This window comes from Cavia porcellus, unplaced genomic scaffold (genome assembly GCF_034190915.1).
Source record: "Cavia porcellus strain 051 isolate PalLab524CR breed Dunkin Hartley unplaced genomic scaffold, mCavPor4.1 scaffold_24, whole genome shotgun sequence".
NCBI lineage: Eukaryota > Metazoa > Chordata > Mammalia > Rodentia > Caviidae > Cavia > Cavia porcellus.
Window position 1 is genome coordinate 19,858,587 of NW_026947507.1, and position 19,550 is coordinate 19,878,136.

The following is a 19,550-nucleotide window of genomic DNA, read 5'->3' on the forward strand; positions in this document are numbered from 1 at the left end:
ATTCATTCAGAATGGCAACGCTAATCCTGATCTGAGAACTCCAGTTGCTTCAGCCCACAGTGTTAGCAGGGAAACCAGTGGGGTCTTAAACCACTTCCCAAAAGCCAGTGTCTTAGCGCTTTCTGTGTCCCAGAGTGAGGAACTGCAATATACAGTGGCCCGCTTTCCTTATCCAGCTTGTCTCCTGAAATCATGCCCCTGTTCCACACACAGAATTAGGGCTCCACTATTTTGTTTTTAGTAAGTTAACTTTCAAATTCTCAAGATGTTGCAGTGTACCTGCAAAGGGATAAAGGCAAAGAAGCAAAACTGTGTTTAATGCACTTCACCTGGAGCATGAAAAACGCTGGTTCCCTGGATCTCACGGATATGATACAGGAGATCTGCAAAGTGCTGGATGCTACAAGCTGCAGCTGTGAGCAGAGAAAGCTCTTGCTGCTCTTCCACATCCAAGGCTTCGGGCACACAGAGAACCTGGTTCAGTGGGAGGTGGAAGCCTGTAAGCTGCCAAGACTGTCTCTCAGCAGCCTTTGCTTCTCTTTAAGTAGAAATCTGGGGCATTTATGACTTTCCAAAATATTGCTTCCCGAATTACCAACGAGCTAAGGAGTAACCCAACAATTCTGGTATAAATTAGCAATTGAAAGTGTTTTCCGAAAAAACAATTAAATTATATATTTAAGGTTCTTTGTACACATTTTAAAATCAGTTTGAAATTTCTACAAAAATCCTGGTGGAATTTTGATAGAGATCCAATTTAATTTGTAGACCAATATGGGAAAAATTCTCAATTGAATTATCTGAGTGGCTTAATCTGTGAACACTGTAGGAGTATCCTTTACTTAGACCTTTGATTTCTGTTAACAAAGTTCTATATTTTTCATTGTACTGGTCTTGTTCTTCTTTAAACAAATCAATTCCCTCCTCACTTACTTTATGGGACACTAATATGAATGCAGTTGTTATCCTGATTTCATTTTGTGGCTATTTAATGCTTACACTTTCTGACCTTGCTAAAACTCATTTTTCAGTTTTAACAGATTTTTTGTTTTCTTAAATTTTTTATATGTAGATCATATAATCCCTGGATAATGACATTTTTACATCTTTGCTTCTTTGAATGTCACTAGTCTATTCATTAATTTGCATAATTGCACTGTCTGTTACCTCCATGTTTGATTGAAACCATGTAAGCAATCTTCTTTGCCTCATTTCAACTAATGAGAAACAGTCAAGTCTTCTGTCAAGTAGGATGGTAACTGTGTCAATAGATACCCTTTCTAAGACTGAGGATGTTCAAACTTATTTGTGATTTACTGAGACTTTTATCAAGATTGAATGTTAGGTTTGTTAAATATATTTTATTGAGATGCTATGTTATGTTTTTCTTTTTTATTAATAGATTATTTTTATGAACTGATTATCAGATGTTAAAATGACCTTGTATTTCTGGGATAGATCTGATTTTCATAGTTATTATTTTTTTATTTCTTGCTGGATTCATTTTGCTGTTTTGCTAACAAATATTTTGCCTTGATGTTTCTAAGAAAAATATACCTCTGAGAAATTATTTCATACCCACATTTCTCTTTGTTATCAGCTTAATCAGTGGCCTCATTAAATAAAATGGGTTGAGTTTTTTCATTTCATTGGAAAATGCTTGGGGTAGAGATCCAATTTAATTTGTAGATCCAATTTAATCTGCCAATTTCTTCTTTAAAGATTTTTTTGAACTCACCTGTCATTTCCACTTGCATTCAGAGTTTTGTTTTTAGAATATTTCACCTACTAACTGAGTTTGTTAGGTCTAATTAAAGATAAATGTGTGTAGAGATCGCTTCCACCCCCACACAGTAGGCAACATCTCAGCAAGCAAGTATGTAACTTTTCCCTGTGGTCACAAAGAGGTAAAAAACGCTGTAGAGATAAAACATTCTGTAGAGAAGAAACATCGTCTATCCCTGTTGTGTGTGTAGTAATGGGTGGGTGGCTGGGTGTTGGTGGTTGAAGAACTCTTAAGTCTGGCTGCAAGCTATCATAGAAGCAAGTAGGGCAAAGGGCTTGATGTTGTAATCACTTTCTAATTGCTAAGACACAATTCTGTACATCTATGGTTTAAGGAAAAGGTGATTTATTATTCTGGTGTTTCCAGGCAGGCTTTCTTCTGGTCAGCATCTTCCTGTTCCTGCAACCTCTTTTCCCCTTTTCTCCCCTCTGTCTCATCTTTCACCCTTCATTTTCAGTAAGTGTTATGCTCTTCACCTAAAATTCTTGAATTTAAACACTCTTATGTTTCTATTTCTTCACAAAATAGCCTCCAGGTTCAAGCTACCATTTGAAAGATGTAGTTGTTCGACCTGTTGGTGATGGTGGATGAGACTCTTCAGGCAAATTTCTTTAATGAACTTGGATCAGTCTCCCCATTTTTAGCTGTGTCTTCCCCTTCATTTTCCATCAAACCTAGTGAATAAATATGTCGGTAGCTCTGGGGCATAAAATGACTTGTTATAGCCATTCCCACATGCAGGCATGTGACATTCAGCTCTCCTCTGGTGACACTATTGGATTTTTATCTTCTAAAAATATATGCTATTGATCATCCGCTAGTATCTCCTTTTATCTCTGCAGTTATATAATGTTACATTAGTAGAATTTTGGAAGGCAGAACTATATAGCTGTGTTCATTCTGCCAGCTTAATTAGAAGTTAAAAAATTATTTTCCATTTATTATTGACTTGGTCTCAGCTCTGAGGCCAACAATTATTATTAATAAATTGACAAAATGTGTGTAGAAATATTAGTTGACTAAAAGTAAAGCTAATAATATTTTACATATATATATATATATATATATATATATATATATATATTGCCACCAGCCATAATGACTATTGCTTATTGTAAGAATCAATAATCAGCATAAGGTTATGTTAGTGATATTTTCCCATCACAAGGTGAAGATTATACAAATTATTCATTCATCACTGATGCCTAATTCATAATTCCTACCACCAAGTAGACTTTGTGCTTTTTGATTTACTTTTTCATTTAGTATTAGGTCTTTTTGTATTAGGCCTTTTGTAATAACGTCTATCATTATACCCTTTTCAACTTGATTTTCTAGTAAGCCAGGCCTTTATTCAGATAAAATGGTAATAATCATTAACTGCTACTACCACTGCTGCTGCTGCTGAAGTACCATTGCTATTATTAGTTAATAAGAGATTTGGTCCAAACAGTAAGTGGCAATGCCTTAGCTGTGTGTGTTAGAGATTCTGATGCAGTTTAGGGAAAGTGTTTTAGCATCCTGGAGTTAGATTACAGAGTTTGAGAAAAACAATTAATCAATTGCAGTCTTGTCAAGCTCTCTGAGGAATCTGGAATCTTATGTGTTATGGGAGGAGAAGAAGGTCTGAGTCTAATATCTTGGTTGTAATGTATTTCTCTCTTTCTTACCAATGCCCTAAACTATTAATTTTTAGAATTTATTTGTAAGACTATTTGTTAATTCAGTTTCCTTGGCATTACCTAGTGGAAGAAAAATGCAACTAAGTGCTTGGAAAATTTCCACTTAGAATACAAAATGAATGGGGTTTTTCTTTACTACAATTTTTATAATAAATTAATATTTGCAAGAATAAAATAATTTATTTTCATTAACTATCATTGAATCAAACTTTTGTGTTTTCCCTCCCTACTTTAAAAAAATTTTTCTGCTTTATTTCTTGCATCTTATTTAGTAAGTGAATTTTAAGCTTTTTTATAACACTCAACCATACGTATTTGATTTTAATTGAATTTGATAATGTTTAGATTAAAGAAAATAAGTTTCCTATATTTATGCATTGACTAAACTTTCAACATTAAAACAATGAAAAAGTTAGTTAAAATACAAATGTTCTACTGTCTCTTCAATGTTTACTCGGAAAAGAAAACTGTGCTTATTTTGTTTTTGTCCAAATTCAAACTAAACAGAGAATGACTTCTAAAATGAAATCTTACCTATCTTAAGAAGATAAATATACAATTATGGTTACTTTTTTTGGCAGCTTTCATAATTTTTGAGTTAAATTACCTTTACATGTTTTTCTGTTTTACTTTGATTTTAGGAAAACATTATCTATATAGTTATTTCATGACATGAAAGAAAATTGCGTATACTTACTCTTTTCTTTTATTCCCTCTCGGAATACCTTACTACGAAGAAGCAAGTATTCAGTATGCAAACAAATGGTCATGTATAGTAAGTAAAGCAAGAATATTGTAAGATAGGGTTACACTGTCTGTCTGAAATGATATGAAGAAAAAAATGTCAAGCTACATTGTGTAAATCAGGATATTAACAACAGTAGATAGAAAGCTGTAATGATTATTTGACATTTAAACTGAAGCTATAATGAACACAGGGCATCAATTACTTACAGTGCCAGGACAATATAATTCCAGAAAAAGACACAACTCTTGCTAAAGTTTCAGCTACGCAAAAAGCTTGAAGTTTATGAGATATGCAAGTTCAGTGAGTGAATGGGGGAATGGCTTGGGAGGAAATCAGAGACAACTACAAAGTAAACATGAGCCAGATAATCGCAATCCTCCATGTTGGTAGGTGGATTTTATTTTTAGTGATAAACCAGATTAAATGAGTGACACCATCATTTAGTGAGTATTGATCAAGGGTTCCTGTGATGTCTGGCAAGTGGAGGCATCTATATAGCAACTCAGAAGACTGATTATGAGGGTGACACAGGGAATCAGGCCAGTGATGATAGCTATTGAGAAAAGGAGGTTTGAAGTCGATACGAAGAACACTGCTGTCACAAGCTACAGTAACTGAGCTTTTGAAGGGCACACGCAGAATACCAAAGAAAAGTCCTCCCGGAGAAGAGGCCACATAGGAATCTGTCTTCACTTTGTCCCAGAAAAGTGTCACTGTCACTGCAAAATAAAAATGGAAATTTCTAAATCATTTTATACCCATTTTGAAAAATAAAAACCCGTTTTCAGAATAAAGAACAGTGATTTGAAAATAATGGGATATATTTTAAATGAAAATAGCTTTGTGTGGTATCTACAGTCCTGTTTATATGCAGTACGTATACTGTATATAGGTGCTCTGTATATAGGTTATAAATAGGTATATGTAGGACTATACAGCAAGAGCTTCAGAATGAGCTTCTTCTTTGATTAACACAGCTGGAAATATACCTTTAGTGAGATTTCTTGGCATTGAGGCACAGTGTTAACACCTACAACTTGAAGGAGGAGAGATTGAATTTGCTGAGTATCAGTCTGTGATTGGCTGGCTCCAAAGTAAGTATATCAGGGTGCAAACACATGGAGGACCAAAGCCAGCTACTCATGGCAGTTGGGAAGCAAAGCAGGGGACCAGTGTCAGAACAGAAGAGGTGAGGAAACAAACACAGACCACAGGCCATGCTTCCATGACCCACTCACGTATCCTTAGAAGGTCCTCCCGCAGTCCCCAGGGCAGATTCCAAAGCCAACATAAAGTTGAAATTCCACCCTGACTCTATAGCTACTTCCCCAGGAGTCCCCCAAAACTGTCAAATTCTTTCTTTTTTGCGCCTACTACTGTCTGTCTTCTTGCAGTTTATGCATGCTGCATCTCACTCTTGAGAAAGCATTTCTGATTTATTCCTGTCCCTTTCTCAATATGTGGAAACGTTTTTTTCATTTAAACATCCAGTAAATATTAATTGTATTCATACATATTATGATTGGTTTATTAATGAATAAATAAGGCTTTTCTTTTGAAATGCTAACTTCTCTTTGTCTGTCTCTGTCTCTACCTCTTTCCTTTCTCCCTCTCTTTCTCTCTCTCTCTGATCAAGTAAATCCCTTGATTTCTTGACAATATATTGTTTTGATGGACAAGGGAGTAATTAAAGAGTGTTAGTCCCATTTATATCAAAATGAAGTACAGATTGGCAAATACACTTACTACATAGACATGTACCTGGCAAATATTAATAAATATAAAGTATTTTATTTTACCATCATTTAACTGAGCTGGCTAATGCTTAGTCATATTTTAGAGGCACAAAGCTAATTGTAATGAGAGTAAAAATATCAATTTTTTAAGCTTGTCTGTATTCGCTAATGGATTATTTTGTCTTGAATTTTAAGCATTAATTCTACCTTTTGATACAGAACATTGTAGAATGTAAGATATTTAACCCTATATGTATCCTTTAGACATCAAATTTATAATAATTACAATAAAATTTGCCCTACTCATGATGTGTGTAAACTGAAATCTTAAGTTTTAGTTTATGAATATTAATTGAATATTTCACTAATGTGATATATTTTGCATTTCTCATTTAGTGTGGACACACATCTGCATACTTCTCAAAACAAGCACATAAGATATATCTATGATAAAAGGTAGACTAGGTCTTCAGTATAGTTTTGCTTGTCTACATTGTAATTGCAACAAAACTTCTTACCATAGCCACCCACATATTTTTAAATTTTTATCTTTTAAAATCATGCTCCCCCTACCTGGAATGTAATTTGTAGTGTTACACCTGCTGAAAAAGACATAAAAGATAAATCACATAAAAAAAATTATTGCTGGGGCTGGGGATTTAGCTCAGCGGCGTAAGCACCTTGCCTTGCAAGCAGGCAGTCGTGAGTTCGATCCCCGGTACCGATAAAAATGAAAAAGACAAAAAAAGAAAAGAAAAGAAAATTATTGCTAAGTTGGATGTCTAAATAGCATAAAATTGAGAAAAGTGTTTTGGCTTGATATGTTTAGAAAGCAGACTTAACAGTTATCAACAAATTGTTCTAGGAGCAGTTAGAAATTTAAGAGAACATGAGTTGATAGGAGAGTGTGGTTTCCGAGTAAGTGCCTTTTCCAGGCTAAGCCATACTGACCTTAGAAATGATTCTGGAGTCTTAATGATACAGTAGATATGATGATAGTCTTCAGTCATTATTCTGGCTTGCTTACTTACTGTGTATGTCTTCAGTGTACCACCCATCACTTCACCCCTAAGACACACACACACACACACAGACACACGCGCACACACACACACACACACACACACACAAACACACACCCCTTCCAGAACAAGATGTTGTGTACGTCTTAGAAGAAGAATAAATTTTTTAAAGAAAATCATATCGAATTTATACATTTGCTACTTTGTGGTAAATTTTTAAATGTGTTGTAATTATAGAAGAAATTTAGTAGCTCAGGGGTTAGTAAAAATGCAAAGTAGATTTTTTTGCTTTTAGACATAGTACTTCTGGTTAAACAATTCAACTTTGTTTTACTCAACGTTGTTTCATAGCAACAAATATTATCCCTCTGCTCTACTTTAGTAAATAATCTGGAATCTTTTAGACACAGATGCTCATAAGCAAGAAAAAAATTCATCTGAAATTAATTATAATATTCAAAATAGGTATGGTATGCCTTAAAATTAGCCAGTTAGTTGGAGAAAATAAATTCAAGGAGCTGATAATATTCTTAGCTTTAAAAATAATGACACATTATTTCTAGTTTATATATTCCAAGAAAGGAGAGACTTTCCTTCTAAGTAACATGCCCAAAACATTCCTTGGCACATAGTAGACATTCAATAAAAGATATAAAAATAACAATATTTCTCTCCTTCACTCTTTATTTTATTGACAGCAGACAGCTGACTAGCACACTGATTTTTCCCTGTGTGCTTCAAAATTATTGTAAACATTGTAAGAGCAACTTTATAGGGGTTTATTATCTGTGTTTAAGTTTGGGGTCTTATTTTTTATCATTATCCACAATTAAAGAAAAGCTCACTGAGCTTAATTAGTTACTGGGACATCACAAGGGACTCTTGGGGAATTAAACCTGTCAGAGTTATGCTTCAAGAACAGTGAGATGCTGATATATATGGGATGCATCAGAAGAGAGAACAGAGATAAGGAAAACAGATTTCAACTTTAATTTTCAACAAGAACATAATGGAAACACGAACCCTAGGAGTAGCACCAGTAGGGCCCCAGAGAAAAGAGTGGATGCGTCACAGTATGTGACCATGGTGGTGCAGAGCATGACAAGATTACTCGGAAATGCCACTTGGTCCAAACACCAAAAGGCCCAGAGGGACTCTCAGAAAGAGGGAGTCTCACAGGAGCAGTCCCTGTCCAGGAACACTCTGGTTTTTATTGCAGAGAATTCAGGAAGAAAAACAGCTTGGGTGAGCAGTTGCCTCAAAGAACAAAGTCTGCTAGATGACATTCTTTAGGTTAATCTGAGCAATTCATCAGACAGGGGAAAGGACACTGGCCAAACATAGCATGCGTCCCAAATCTGTAACCATGCGTTTCCAGGGCCTACATGCTTTTGCCCCGTTAGGCCACTTCATGACCATTCCTCTAGCCAAGCCCTTCACACGGGAGAGCCTCTAATCTCATTCACCATTAGTTTTTACTTTAGTTGTTGTGACATTTCTTACTTTGATCTTAACCTACTACTGGCAAAATCATATCTACAAGAAAAAATTCATATATCCAAAGTCATTTTACTATTTTAAAACTCAGAGTTAATGATGATTTCATTCCAGAATAAATGGTTACTTTGAAAATTTTGTTATGATTATAAGAAGTTATATGTTAAAATTGAAAATGCATAAATCTATAAAAAAGAATACAATTACCTTTATCCTACAATTTGGAAAAATTAATTGTTGTCTCTTTGCTGCATATCTGTTACTCTGAGGCTATATACAGATGTGCATGAGGTTGGCTTGTATTTAAATTTTGTTTTGTGGACAATGATACTATGCATCTGATCATTGTGTTGGTGTGAGTGTAGTATGTAAATATAAAACACCATTTTTCATATAATATATCATGAACCATTTTTGTTTATATGATAGAACTTTATCATAATTTTATAGTGCCATTATATTACTTTATGGAATAAGTAAAGGCTTCAACCATTTTTTTTATTTTAAAGACAATAATTAAAAATAGCATTAATACAGCTACAAAATAGATTAGTAGGAGAGTCACAGTAATTAATACATTGCATACTATTGTCTTTATAGTAGTTATTCAGAGTACAAAATAAGGGCATTTTATTTGTCCAAACAATATTAGCGTACCTTTCTTTTCAGTGAAATAAGAGAAAATATAACTGTATAATTATCGTAACTATTTTATGTATACATATTTCTTCTTTCTCCTTTCACCTTTCCCTCTCACTGTTTCTCTATTCTTTTGTATAGTTTCTTCTTAATTTACAATATTTATCGTATATTTCAGATCTTAATTACTTAATCACTTTCTCACACTAGTGAAACAACACAGTATTTACATATATCTAATTTATTTCACTTATGAGTATTGTCTCAAATTGTATCCATTTACCTTTAAAAGTTTCCAGTTTATTGTTCTTTATGGTTAAGTAGTACTCTAATATATTAAAAAAAAAAAAAAAACCCTCATCCTTTTTATCCATTCCCCTGTTGATGGACATTTGGCTTGTTACAAAATTTAGCTATTACAAATTGTGCTGCTACAAATATGGATGCACATAAATCACTGTGGTATGATGTTTTTAATTATTCTGGGAATACATCCAGAAGGAGAATAGCTAGGTCAAATGGGACCTGTAATCATATTTGGTTGAGAAATCTCCATGCTGATTTCCACAGTGGTTGCACCAGTCTACACTCTCAGCAGCACTGGAGAAGGATTCATTTCTTACCCACAGCCCTGCCAGCATTGTTTATTTTTGGTGTATAGACTATTTTCATATTAATTATTATGTAGCCAGACTCACTGTGAGTTTGTGCATACATCCAACATATTATATTACTTCTGTTGGATGGGAAGTTTAATTCCAAAGTAAATGAGCTGTCTATGCAGAGGGTTACTAAACTCCTTTTAGCTTGTAATACAGTATTTTATGTGAATAACCTTTCCATTTTTTATTCACACCAGGATTGAAAGGGATTGTAATTTCTTTCACACTGGCTGTCATCCAATATATATTAGTACGTGTTCTTTTTGACTGTTCATTTCAAGATCTTTGCCTATCTATCTACTGAAGCACCAATTTGTTTTTGTTAACATATTCTCACAACAGGTTGAGAAATATTAGTGCTTTTCATCCATTATGTATATTTCAAATAGTTTTCCTATCTTATCATCTTTCATGTTTTCTAGAGTTTCCTATGATATACATACAGTATTTCACATTTTATTTTTATATTCATCTTTTTAGCCTAAGAATAGAAATGGAACTTTTTTCTGCTATTTAAGTTTTATATATCATTTGCTCTTGTGTAATTTTTTTTGAGACAGATCTTATTATGTAGTTCAGGCAGACCTTGACCATAGATATACCAAGGGTGACCTATTTTCAGCCTTCAGAGTGCTAATAGGCATGTGCCACCACACTAAGCTTTCTATTGTGAATTTTATGTTTGTTTTCCTCTCATTGATCTAGAGGCAGTGTTTTCCCTGACACATACATGGTTACAGTTATTTTTCATTTCTAAATTTGAAAGTACAAGAGTAATTTGTCTTAACACTTTAAAGAGTACTTACTGAAAACTCTGTTAATATCATCCCTTTTTGTTAAAATTCTTTTCATTTATTCCTCTGTGTTGCATAACAGAATCATGAGGCAGCACCACTTGTGAATAGTCCAATGGATCCTAGCAGGTGTGGTCAGCTTAGGTCTTGACTCCCCAGTTGCAGTCAGTTCCTGATTGCTTGTGGTTTTGGACTCTTTAGCAAGCACTGGTTACCAAAAGCCATTTATGGTATTTCATAGTAGTAGTGACCAAAAATATAATTGTGTACTTTTCTCCTCTGTTTTATTTAGCTCTTAGTGACAAAATATATTTAAGGTGTAAAGTGTGATATTTTGATTTGCATTGTGAAATGGCAACCATAAGCTAATTAATAATACATCCATTAACTGGCATGATTGTAATTTTTATAATCAGTTTTAGAGTTGTTTTTTTTTTTTTTTTTTCTCTTTCACTCTGGTTAGCAATACTGTTAGGTGGTGGAATACTTTTGATTCTTGAAAGTCCTCTCATATATGAGATCTTTCTGAGGCAAATATTCCATAAACATTTAATTGGGTAACTATAAGATACTCTGTGAGCTGCTTTGAAACCAAGATCCAAACTGAGTAGACAATTCTCAGACGAAGAAGTAAAAATGATAATAAATAATTGCAAAAATATTCAATATGACTGGTCATTCAAGAGATAAAAATTAAAACAACACTGAGATTCCATCTCACCCCAGAAAGAATGGCTGTCATCCAGAAATCAACCAGTGGTGAGGCTGTGGGGATATAAGAATCCTTCTCTATTGTGGGTGGGAGTGTAAATCGATATAAGCACTATGGAAATCATTGGGAACTTCATCACGAAACTAAAACTACGTGGTGCATTTGATCCAAGTACTCTCCTTTTAGGTATCTTCCCAAAAGAATTAAAGTCATCATGCCACAGTGATACATGCACACGTTTATAGCAGCACAATTTGTAATAGTTAAATCTAGGAAACAGCCCAATGAATGGAAAAAGAAAATGTGGTATTTATAAACAATGAAGTACTATTGTAAAATGAAGAATGAACGAGGATTTTTAGGTAAATAAATGCACTTTGAGACCATAATCATAAGAGAAATAAGTAAGACAAACAAGTTTAAATATCACATTGTTTCTCTCCTATGAGAAACCCAGAGTATAAATAAGGAACAAAAGATAAGCTAGATATTAGCAAGTAGAAAGATCTTTTTCAAATGGGAAGGGCAATAATAAATGGGAAAGGAGGAAGGAGAATGGATGTTAAGGAAAATACTGAAGGAAAAAATGGAAATATAATATTTGCCAATGGTGAGAGAAAGAAATCTGGAAACAGGGGAGAGGAAGAGGAAAAACAAATTAAAATGTGTTATATAAACACACAAAATTCCCATGTTGAATGTGATCAATATATACTACAATCATGTACTAATAAAAAGAAGAAAGATCAGATAGGACTCCCCTCTAGGCCACTGAGGCAAGAATATCTGAGGATCAAACCAGCCTTTCTGATCCTATCTCAAAATAAAGAAAAAAAAATAGGATAGGGATATAGATCTGTCCAAGACCCTGGGTTCATTCCCCACTGCAACTCCCTATCCTCAAAAAAACAGGAAAAACTTAAATCTATTTTTGAAATACAAATACTTGGGGAGGTAGGAGCTACCTGAAATTTTAAATTCTCCAGTGAATTCCTAACACAATAAACTTTGAAAACCATACCCAAGATACTTACTTATATGTTTAGATTTTTGCCATTTAATTTTGTCAGTACACTTTTGATACACATACTGATTACATTCATCGTAGAGAATTTGTACCTGTAGATAATGTATCTTGATTATTTTCTTTCTCATTCCCCTTCCCCTATCAATATTTCTTCCCATCCTTATTTGCAAAAGCTTTGTTTCCATATACTTAGATTTAAAAGCTTTGCTAATCATAACCACATAAAATAAGTTAATTTTGAATTTCACTTTGAAGATAGAACTATAAAAGTTCCATTTTCCCCTCATATAAAGCACAACTTAGGAAAAAGCATTTTTCTTACACATGTAACTACTTGAATAAAACTCAGAATGTTCTACTTAATTAGATACACTTATGTAAGCAGTTAACCATTTACAAACATATAGTGTTTGAACTGTCTCATATCAGTTTCGTAGCAATATAATTTTTGTTGAGCAATATTTTTAAATATTGGGAAAATCTATCACAATATATATCTTACTGTGACATTGTTATTGAAATGTCATTTTTGACATGAGTACTTTTTCTAAAATAGTTTCCCTATTAGATGCCTAATTTCAGCCATCCTGAGTATATTGTATTGATGCTCATTATTGAAATATAGAGAATTAGAGTGAATTTCAGCATTTACACATATATAATAGGAGGGTAATACTAAAAAATGAATTTCCCAGCCTAAAAAATTTGCCAATTATGTAAAAGAAATAAAGTTAAATCCCTACGTAAGTCTTGTCTAAAGAACAAAGTATGTTTTTTAATTGTATAGATTCAGACAAGTTAAAAATATAAATCTAATTTTATCCAAAAGCTAAATAACTTAGGAATCATTAATAGTATCTTATTAGTGAATGTAGCATGATTAACATTAAACTAAAGTTGTTTTCAGTACGTCTGTTTCCTGATTCTTAATTTGATAAGTGATCACTCTTGTAATTTCTTTGACAGGCTTATGCAGGCAGGGATCTAGAGGAACAGTTGCGGTCTGTGTCAAGCGTCGACGAACTCATGTCTGTACTCTACCCGGATTATTGGAAAATGTACAAGTGTCAGTTAAGGAAAGGAGGCTGGCAGTACAATAAAGAACAGCCCAATCTGAACACAAGGACAGAAGAGACTATAAAGTTTGCCGCAGCTCATTATAATGCAGAAATCCTGAAAAGTAAGTAACATACAAAAAAATGTGTACTAAACCTCCTATGTCAGGCTAGTGAAAGTTGCCAGCATTTGTATCACTGAATAACCTTAGGCCTTGAAAGTAAAGAAGACAGTAATGAATTGGTTTCAAAATAAAACATTCTGTGATTTAATTTTGAGCGTGGATGATTTCTTAAAACATAAAAGTACATGCACATCAATGTAATTATGTTTAAAATTAAAGTAACATCCTACTGTAAAAATTTTTAAAAATGCATATTTAACACACCAGGTTAGTGACCAATATAACCATTTAAAGGTGGTGAATCTATAAAATATTTCTCTATATAAATTTTCTTTCTAACCTGAATTTACAAATGCTTAAATTCAAAACAAACCCATATCACCTTCGCAAATTGAAATTATTGGCTTGCTGCTCACAGGAAGCTAACATAGAGATGTACTTTGTAAAGCTGATGAAATATCTAGCATGGAATTTCACAGAATTTGGGGTATTGATGACCTAGTTTTAAAAATAATTCTCTTTAGTTATTACATATTACTATAAAGAAGTGATATTGCAACGTTGAAAGCAAAAAAAAATGGCTTATAGTTGAGTAACCAATAATTTATGTCTTTATTTCCTCCGAATTTTATTTTGGAGGAAATGTGAGAGGAATAAGCTAGAACATTGAGGAAGTGCATTTGTAATGCAGGAAACAGTCAGTAATGTTATAGGTAACTTACAAACTCATTGTAAACAATATTCTAAGAGAAAGCACGAAGAGATAGGAAATTTGATTTTCCTGAAAAAAGTTAGTTCAGGATACAGGTCTTAATGGAAAATAGCCTTGCGTTTCACTTAGCCGTGACATTATCCGAAGTTGCCAAAGAGCCTGCCTGAAAATGATTTTTGAGTTGAGTCCAAAACCATTGTTCTTCTCTCATTTACAATCTCAGTTTAAAATAAAAATATAATTATATTGTTTACATGTGCTCTAAAACCAGAAAATGCTGTGTACTGTAGAAAATGAGTGTGACTATTTCTACACATCTTATAAACATCCATATGTAAGCTCCCATTTTTAAAACAAGAAAAACCAAACGTAAGTGCTGCAGGAGAATGGTGCACTTTTAAAAGCTTAATCCTGATTTTGCATTTGGCTGCAGAAATGAGTTTCAGAAAGAAAACCTTAATTCCCGTTCACAATCCAGTTTAAGATCCTGGCAACCATTTCTCTACATTTACGCATTATGTTTTAGTGTGATGTCAAATGCAGGTAACTTCCAACTTCTCTGAACTTTCTCCCATGGTGGTTTCTGAATAACTGAAGGACTTCCCTGTGATTCCACAGGTGTTGATAATGAGTGGAGAAAGACACAATGCATGCCGCGGGAGGTGTGTATAGATGTGGGGAAGGAGTTTGGAGCAGCCACAAACACCTTCTTTAAACCTCCATGTGTGTCCGTCTACAGATGTGGAGGCTGTTGCAACAGTGAGGAGCTGCAGTGCACGAACACCAGCACGGGCTACCTCAGCAAGACGGTAGGTGTTTCCTCCCAGGAGCCCTTTCAGGGAGGAACATGGCTGTGGGAGGAGGGGGCTTAGACTTCTGATTGCATTAAAGTAATTTAGCTCGAGTCAGAATTTCTTATATTTTCCTAGGAGAATAGAGTAATTCCACATTTTGTATTCCTAATGATACATTTTTACAAAGAATGTAATTGATGCTTTATGGACTGTTTTCATATAGCAGAGTCAAAGCTTGTTGGAGAAAATAATAAATATACACATATATACATACATGTATGCATCCTGTGTATGTGTGTGTTGATCTTCAAGAGTAAATTTTCATTTGGCAATAAAATAGTTTTAAATGGTTAAAACTTCTTTCTAGCTATAGAGCTTAGCACAAAATTCCACATGCCAAACTCCTAAGCAAAATATAGCCATGTATTCTGTAAAACAGTGATGTAGTGTTGAAATAAGTCAACAGTGAAACAAATTTATGTGTCCCTTCAGCAGCAATGGAGATAATTCTGACATTAAATCTTCAGTATTTTGAGTAACCTGTGAAGTCCATCGCATTGGATATCAAGCTGCTAATAAATAATCAATAAACTTTTTATCCAGTGGTTGGACTGGTCATGGCTTTTCAAAGCTGGTTTGTGTTTCTGTCTTGGGCAGAAGAGGAGGCTGGCTCTGGGAGATAGGCTTGTGCACCCAAGGCCCCTGTGAGAGTTGTTTGCAGTCGTGTGTGCTGTTGGCCTCCATAGAGGTTGAAGTAATCTAAGACAAAACTGAAGTTGTTCTAATAGCGTTCCCAAGCTGTTTTCAATTAAACCATCATCGGTTGTTTGACTACATTCAGAATTATCCTTTGACCATTAGAGTGAACTGTTTTAAATGGTGTGAAATTTGATTTGTATGAGATACAGTGTTAGAAAATTTAATTCTATACACATTAGCTGACCTACATGGTCAGAAATTTACAATATAGAGTAGTGTATTATAATATAATATAATATAATATACAATATAGTGTAGTATATTATAAATAAAAGTTAAGATTACTACCATAATACTTTCAATTGCATGTTCGGCCTAGTTGAAAATTGGTCTTTATGACTAATTTAAAGCTATGTGCAAAGGCACTGGGGCCGAGAGAACACAACGGTTCCCAAGAACTGAGGAAGCCTACAATGCTGTTAATGTAAAAATTAAAGGAATAGTTATGTTAGAGGAAGATATAGGCCAGATATTCAAAGCTATGATAAACATGTTGCTCTTATTCTAAAAGCAGTGGAAATTAGGGGTGGAGAGTGGCACATTCCTATCATCTTAGCACTTAAGAGGTTGAGACAGGAGGATCATCAGTTGCTTAGCAGCCTGAACAATTTAGAAACATCACAAAATCTCATCTTGAAATAAGACACGGAAAGGTCTGTAGATGCAGCTCTGTTCAAAGGCACTGGTTCATTTCCCAGGACCATAGATTAATTACTTTAACAAGCAATGCACAATCACTGAAGAGCCTTGATGCTGGAGACTGAGAGCATCGGGTTTGAGTTTCTTACAGTATCACATCTGCTGGGGATATTGTAGAGGATTTATCAGAAAGAGACAAGCAGGACAGGATGTTCTGTGATTAGATGGGAAGCGCCAAAGGGATTTTGTAGTACTGTGATGCCATGGACATGGAGATTAAAGATACTGAAGGGAGTGGGATTAATATTTGTTCCAAAGCTCCTCTCATCCAACTTCATATACTCTCCTTGTGTTTTGTCATCTATCCTTTCTGTTCTTTATAGTACTGACTTCTGAATCCTCATCTTCAATTTAGACTTCACTCCTGTTTTCCATCATACAATATCTACTGAAACTTGATTTTCCCAAGATGGGTCACAGTCAGTCTGTCCTGTAATAGAATAATGAAATATCCTCCTCTTTTCCAATTAAACCAACAAGTAAATGAATCTTTTTGGTCTTTGTTGTCTGTTTCCACAATGTTCTCTGTCTTAGTAAGTGACACTGTCACATATGCATTCAGTAAGCCTATTTTATTCTTTTAACTAAAAGCTGTTAAGTGAACTGTACCTTCCAGACATCACTAGGACATGTATGGAATCTTCATTCTGTTGATCCCACTGTGGTGTGGGTCACATTTATCTTTCATCTGCAGCATTGTACCTGGACCAGCCTAGTAACTGGTCTCATAGTTTGATTTTTCTCTCCCTCCAATGTTTTTGCCACATTGAGATTTCCTAAAAATATGTCAGAAGCATTGATGCCAAGACTGAGCCAGCCCTTAACAAATATATTCGTAAGTTAGTATTTGTTAATTGGGTTGATTAAACAGTTGTCTTTTGATTGGTATAAATGCTGTCAGTTATTAAGTATTTTGAATGCACCCTTCTTTAAGACAAAAATCAGTTCATGTAATTTACTGGTCCTTCCATGATGTAACCGCTCCATAAATCTCTGGCTTCATTTTTCACAGTATTTCTCCTCAAAAACTGCTCTTACCAGTACTGAAATTCTGTTAGCTTTGAGATTTGGCCTACATTTCACTTTCAAGTCACTACAAACTGTGTTTGAAGTGTTTCCTCACCCTCAAACACAGATATCCATTTATCTCGTTGATTTCTACTCATCTTAGGTATCGAGATAAATGACACTTCTATTACATCCTGTTGTATTTTCCTGTAGCATACTCTGCTGCCCGTATATTAACACCATTATGGCATCTGTCTGTTGGATTGTTTTATTCCCTAGGCTCTAAATTCCATGAATGCAAAAATGATGTTTGGTTATTAACCTGGGGCATAGTGTAATAGTTGGCACATAGTAAACACTTAGAACTGAGCAGAATGAATACTTAAATAGAAGGAAACACATCAAAGATCAAAGGTAGAGTTATGAATTTGCTAATTTTGAGAGTTTATATATTATGTCCGTACAGAAGGCAGAAGAATGTTGGACATGTGATTCACAAAATATAGGGAAATGATTGGGTCTTATAGTACTAGCAGGAAGCATCGTATTGATAAATATTATTTGAAACCTTAATAAATTTGTTAACAGAAGGTTCATTTACCAAGAAAGAAGAGCAAAAACTAGTGGCAACGAAAAACCAACACTCATCATTCATTGTCCCATTCATTTTTATCTTCAGTTTTGTAATGGTATGTTTTTCTGCCCTAAGAATCCACTCAGATGTTTTTATTTGTAGTAAAAGAATAATTTTAATTTTAATTTAGCTAAGTGAGTTACCTAAGTTTTACAATAGATAAGCAGCAATTTAGAGACACTGCCTTCATATTTATTGAGTAATTAGTAGTATAAACATCATGAAACCAAAGAACAAAAGTTTATGGAAATGCATTTAAGGAGGTTTACAAACCAAAGGTGGATGGAGGAGGCATGAAATTCCTGATGGCACAAGGTGAGTTGCTTCCTTCTTCCTAAAAATTGCAATTTGCAAAAACTCATACTTAAATAACACCTTTTTCTGCATTAAATTGAATGATTATATGTAATGTAATTTAAAATGGGAGTGTATGAGATTTTTTTCCAATATAAAAGGAAGTTTCTTATTACTAAATTTTCTTGAAGTAAAAAGTTTTTATTTCCTACTAGAAGTTCCAGGCATATTTTGTAGAGGAATCAAAGTCAATAGTTAAAGTCAAATAAATTGTAAGGACAATGTAACTTAAGTAATGGTCTTTTATAAGTACTTCACAGAAATGTTTTTTTTTACAAAGCTCAGTGGACGCAGGTTGTTATCAGAATGTGTGAGGAAGCCAGCTGCTAGTTGGAAAGTGAAACCATATGCTGTAAGCATTCCAAAGTGAAGTAATCAATAACAACTGCTTCAAAGTCTGCTTCCACAATAATACCTAAGTGGCTTTGAAAACTCACTCAATTGGATGTCTTCTTGACCTCTGTCGTAAACATGCTTTAAGTGTATTTTCTTATGAGAAGCTGTATATTTAGGAGATAAAACTGAAAAATAGAAAGGAAGTTTTATTGAAGGTCAGGATTTGGTGTAGAAAGTAGAAACAGAAGAAAATCATGTGTAAAAGCCACATATTTGGACTAAAAAGTTATTTGAACATTACTCTTTATCTTACATATTTTGCTAAAGATAAGAATAAAAAAAAGGATACTAAGTCCATGAAGTCTCTTTAGAAGTCCTTAGAGTTAGCACTCAAGACAATAAAATATATTTGCAGAGTCTAAAGAAACCAGCATAGCTTCCATGAGCTCTTAGTTAAAAGTTCTACATTTCCGCCTCAACAAGAAAGCTATTTCTTTTTTTCATTATTTTGTAAAGAAATGATAAGTACAAAGATATTACCAAAGGCACTCCCATTTATGTGTGACTTAAATTGAGTGCTTATGAAACTTTACAACAAAATATATTTAAACCAAAGTAAAACATGGAACTATATTATAAATTTATGAAGTATTATGTTGCACTTCAGAGATATTCCTTCTATTAATTAAACAGAATGGTGTAGTAGTGTGAAACATTAATTTATTCTTCTCATGTAATCAGCAAATGGAATGTGACTTATATTGTATCC

At 33.9% G+C, this 19,550-nt stretch overlaps 1 protein-coding gene and 1 long non-coding RNA gene across 2 annotated transcripts in view; one reads left to right on the plus strand and one right to left on the minus strand.

Annotated features, from left to right (window-relative positions):
• Positions 1–19,550, plus strand: part of Vegfc (vascular endothelial growth factor C) — a 108,659-nt gene that overhangs the window by 61,226 nt on the left and 27,883 nt on the right. The window contains exons 2-3 of the mRNA XM_003469119.5: positions 13,272–13,485; positions 14,816–15,006. Coding sequence (XP_003469167.1) covers positions 13,272–13,485; positions 14,816–15,006 — 405 coding nt within the window. The remainder of the gene's footprint in view (positions 1–13,271; positions 13,486–14,815; positions 15,007–19,550) is intronic.
• Positions 4,585–19,550, minus strand: part of LOC134472672 (uncharacterized) — a 42,414-nt gene continuing 27,448 nt past the window's right edge. Inside the window, exon 2 of the long non-coding RNA XR_010042586.1 lies at positions 4,585–4,935. This is a non-coding gene — a long non-coding RNA (uncharacterized LOC134472672). The remainder of the gene's footprint in view (positions 4,936–19,550) is intronic.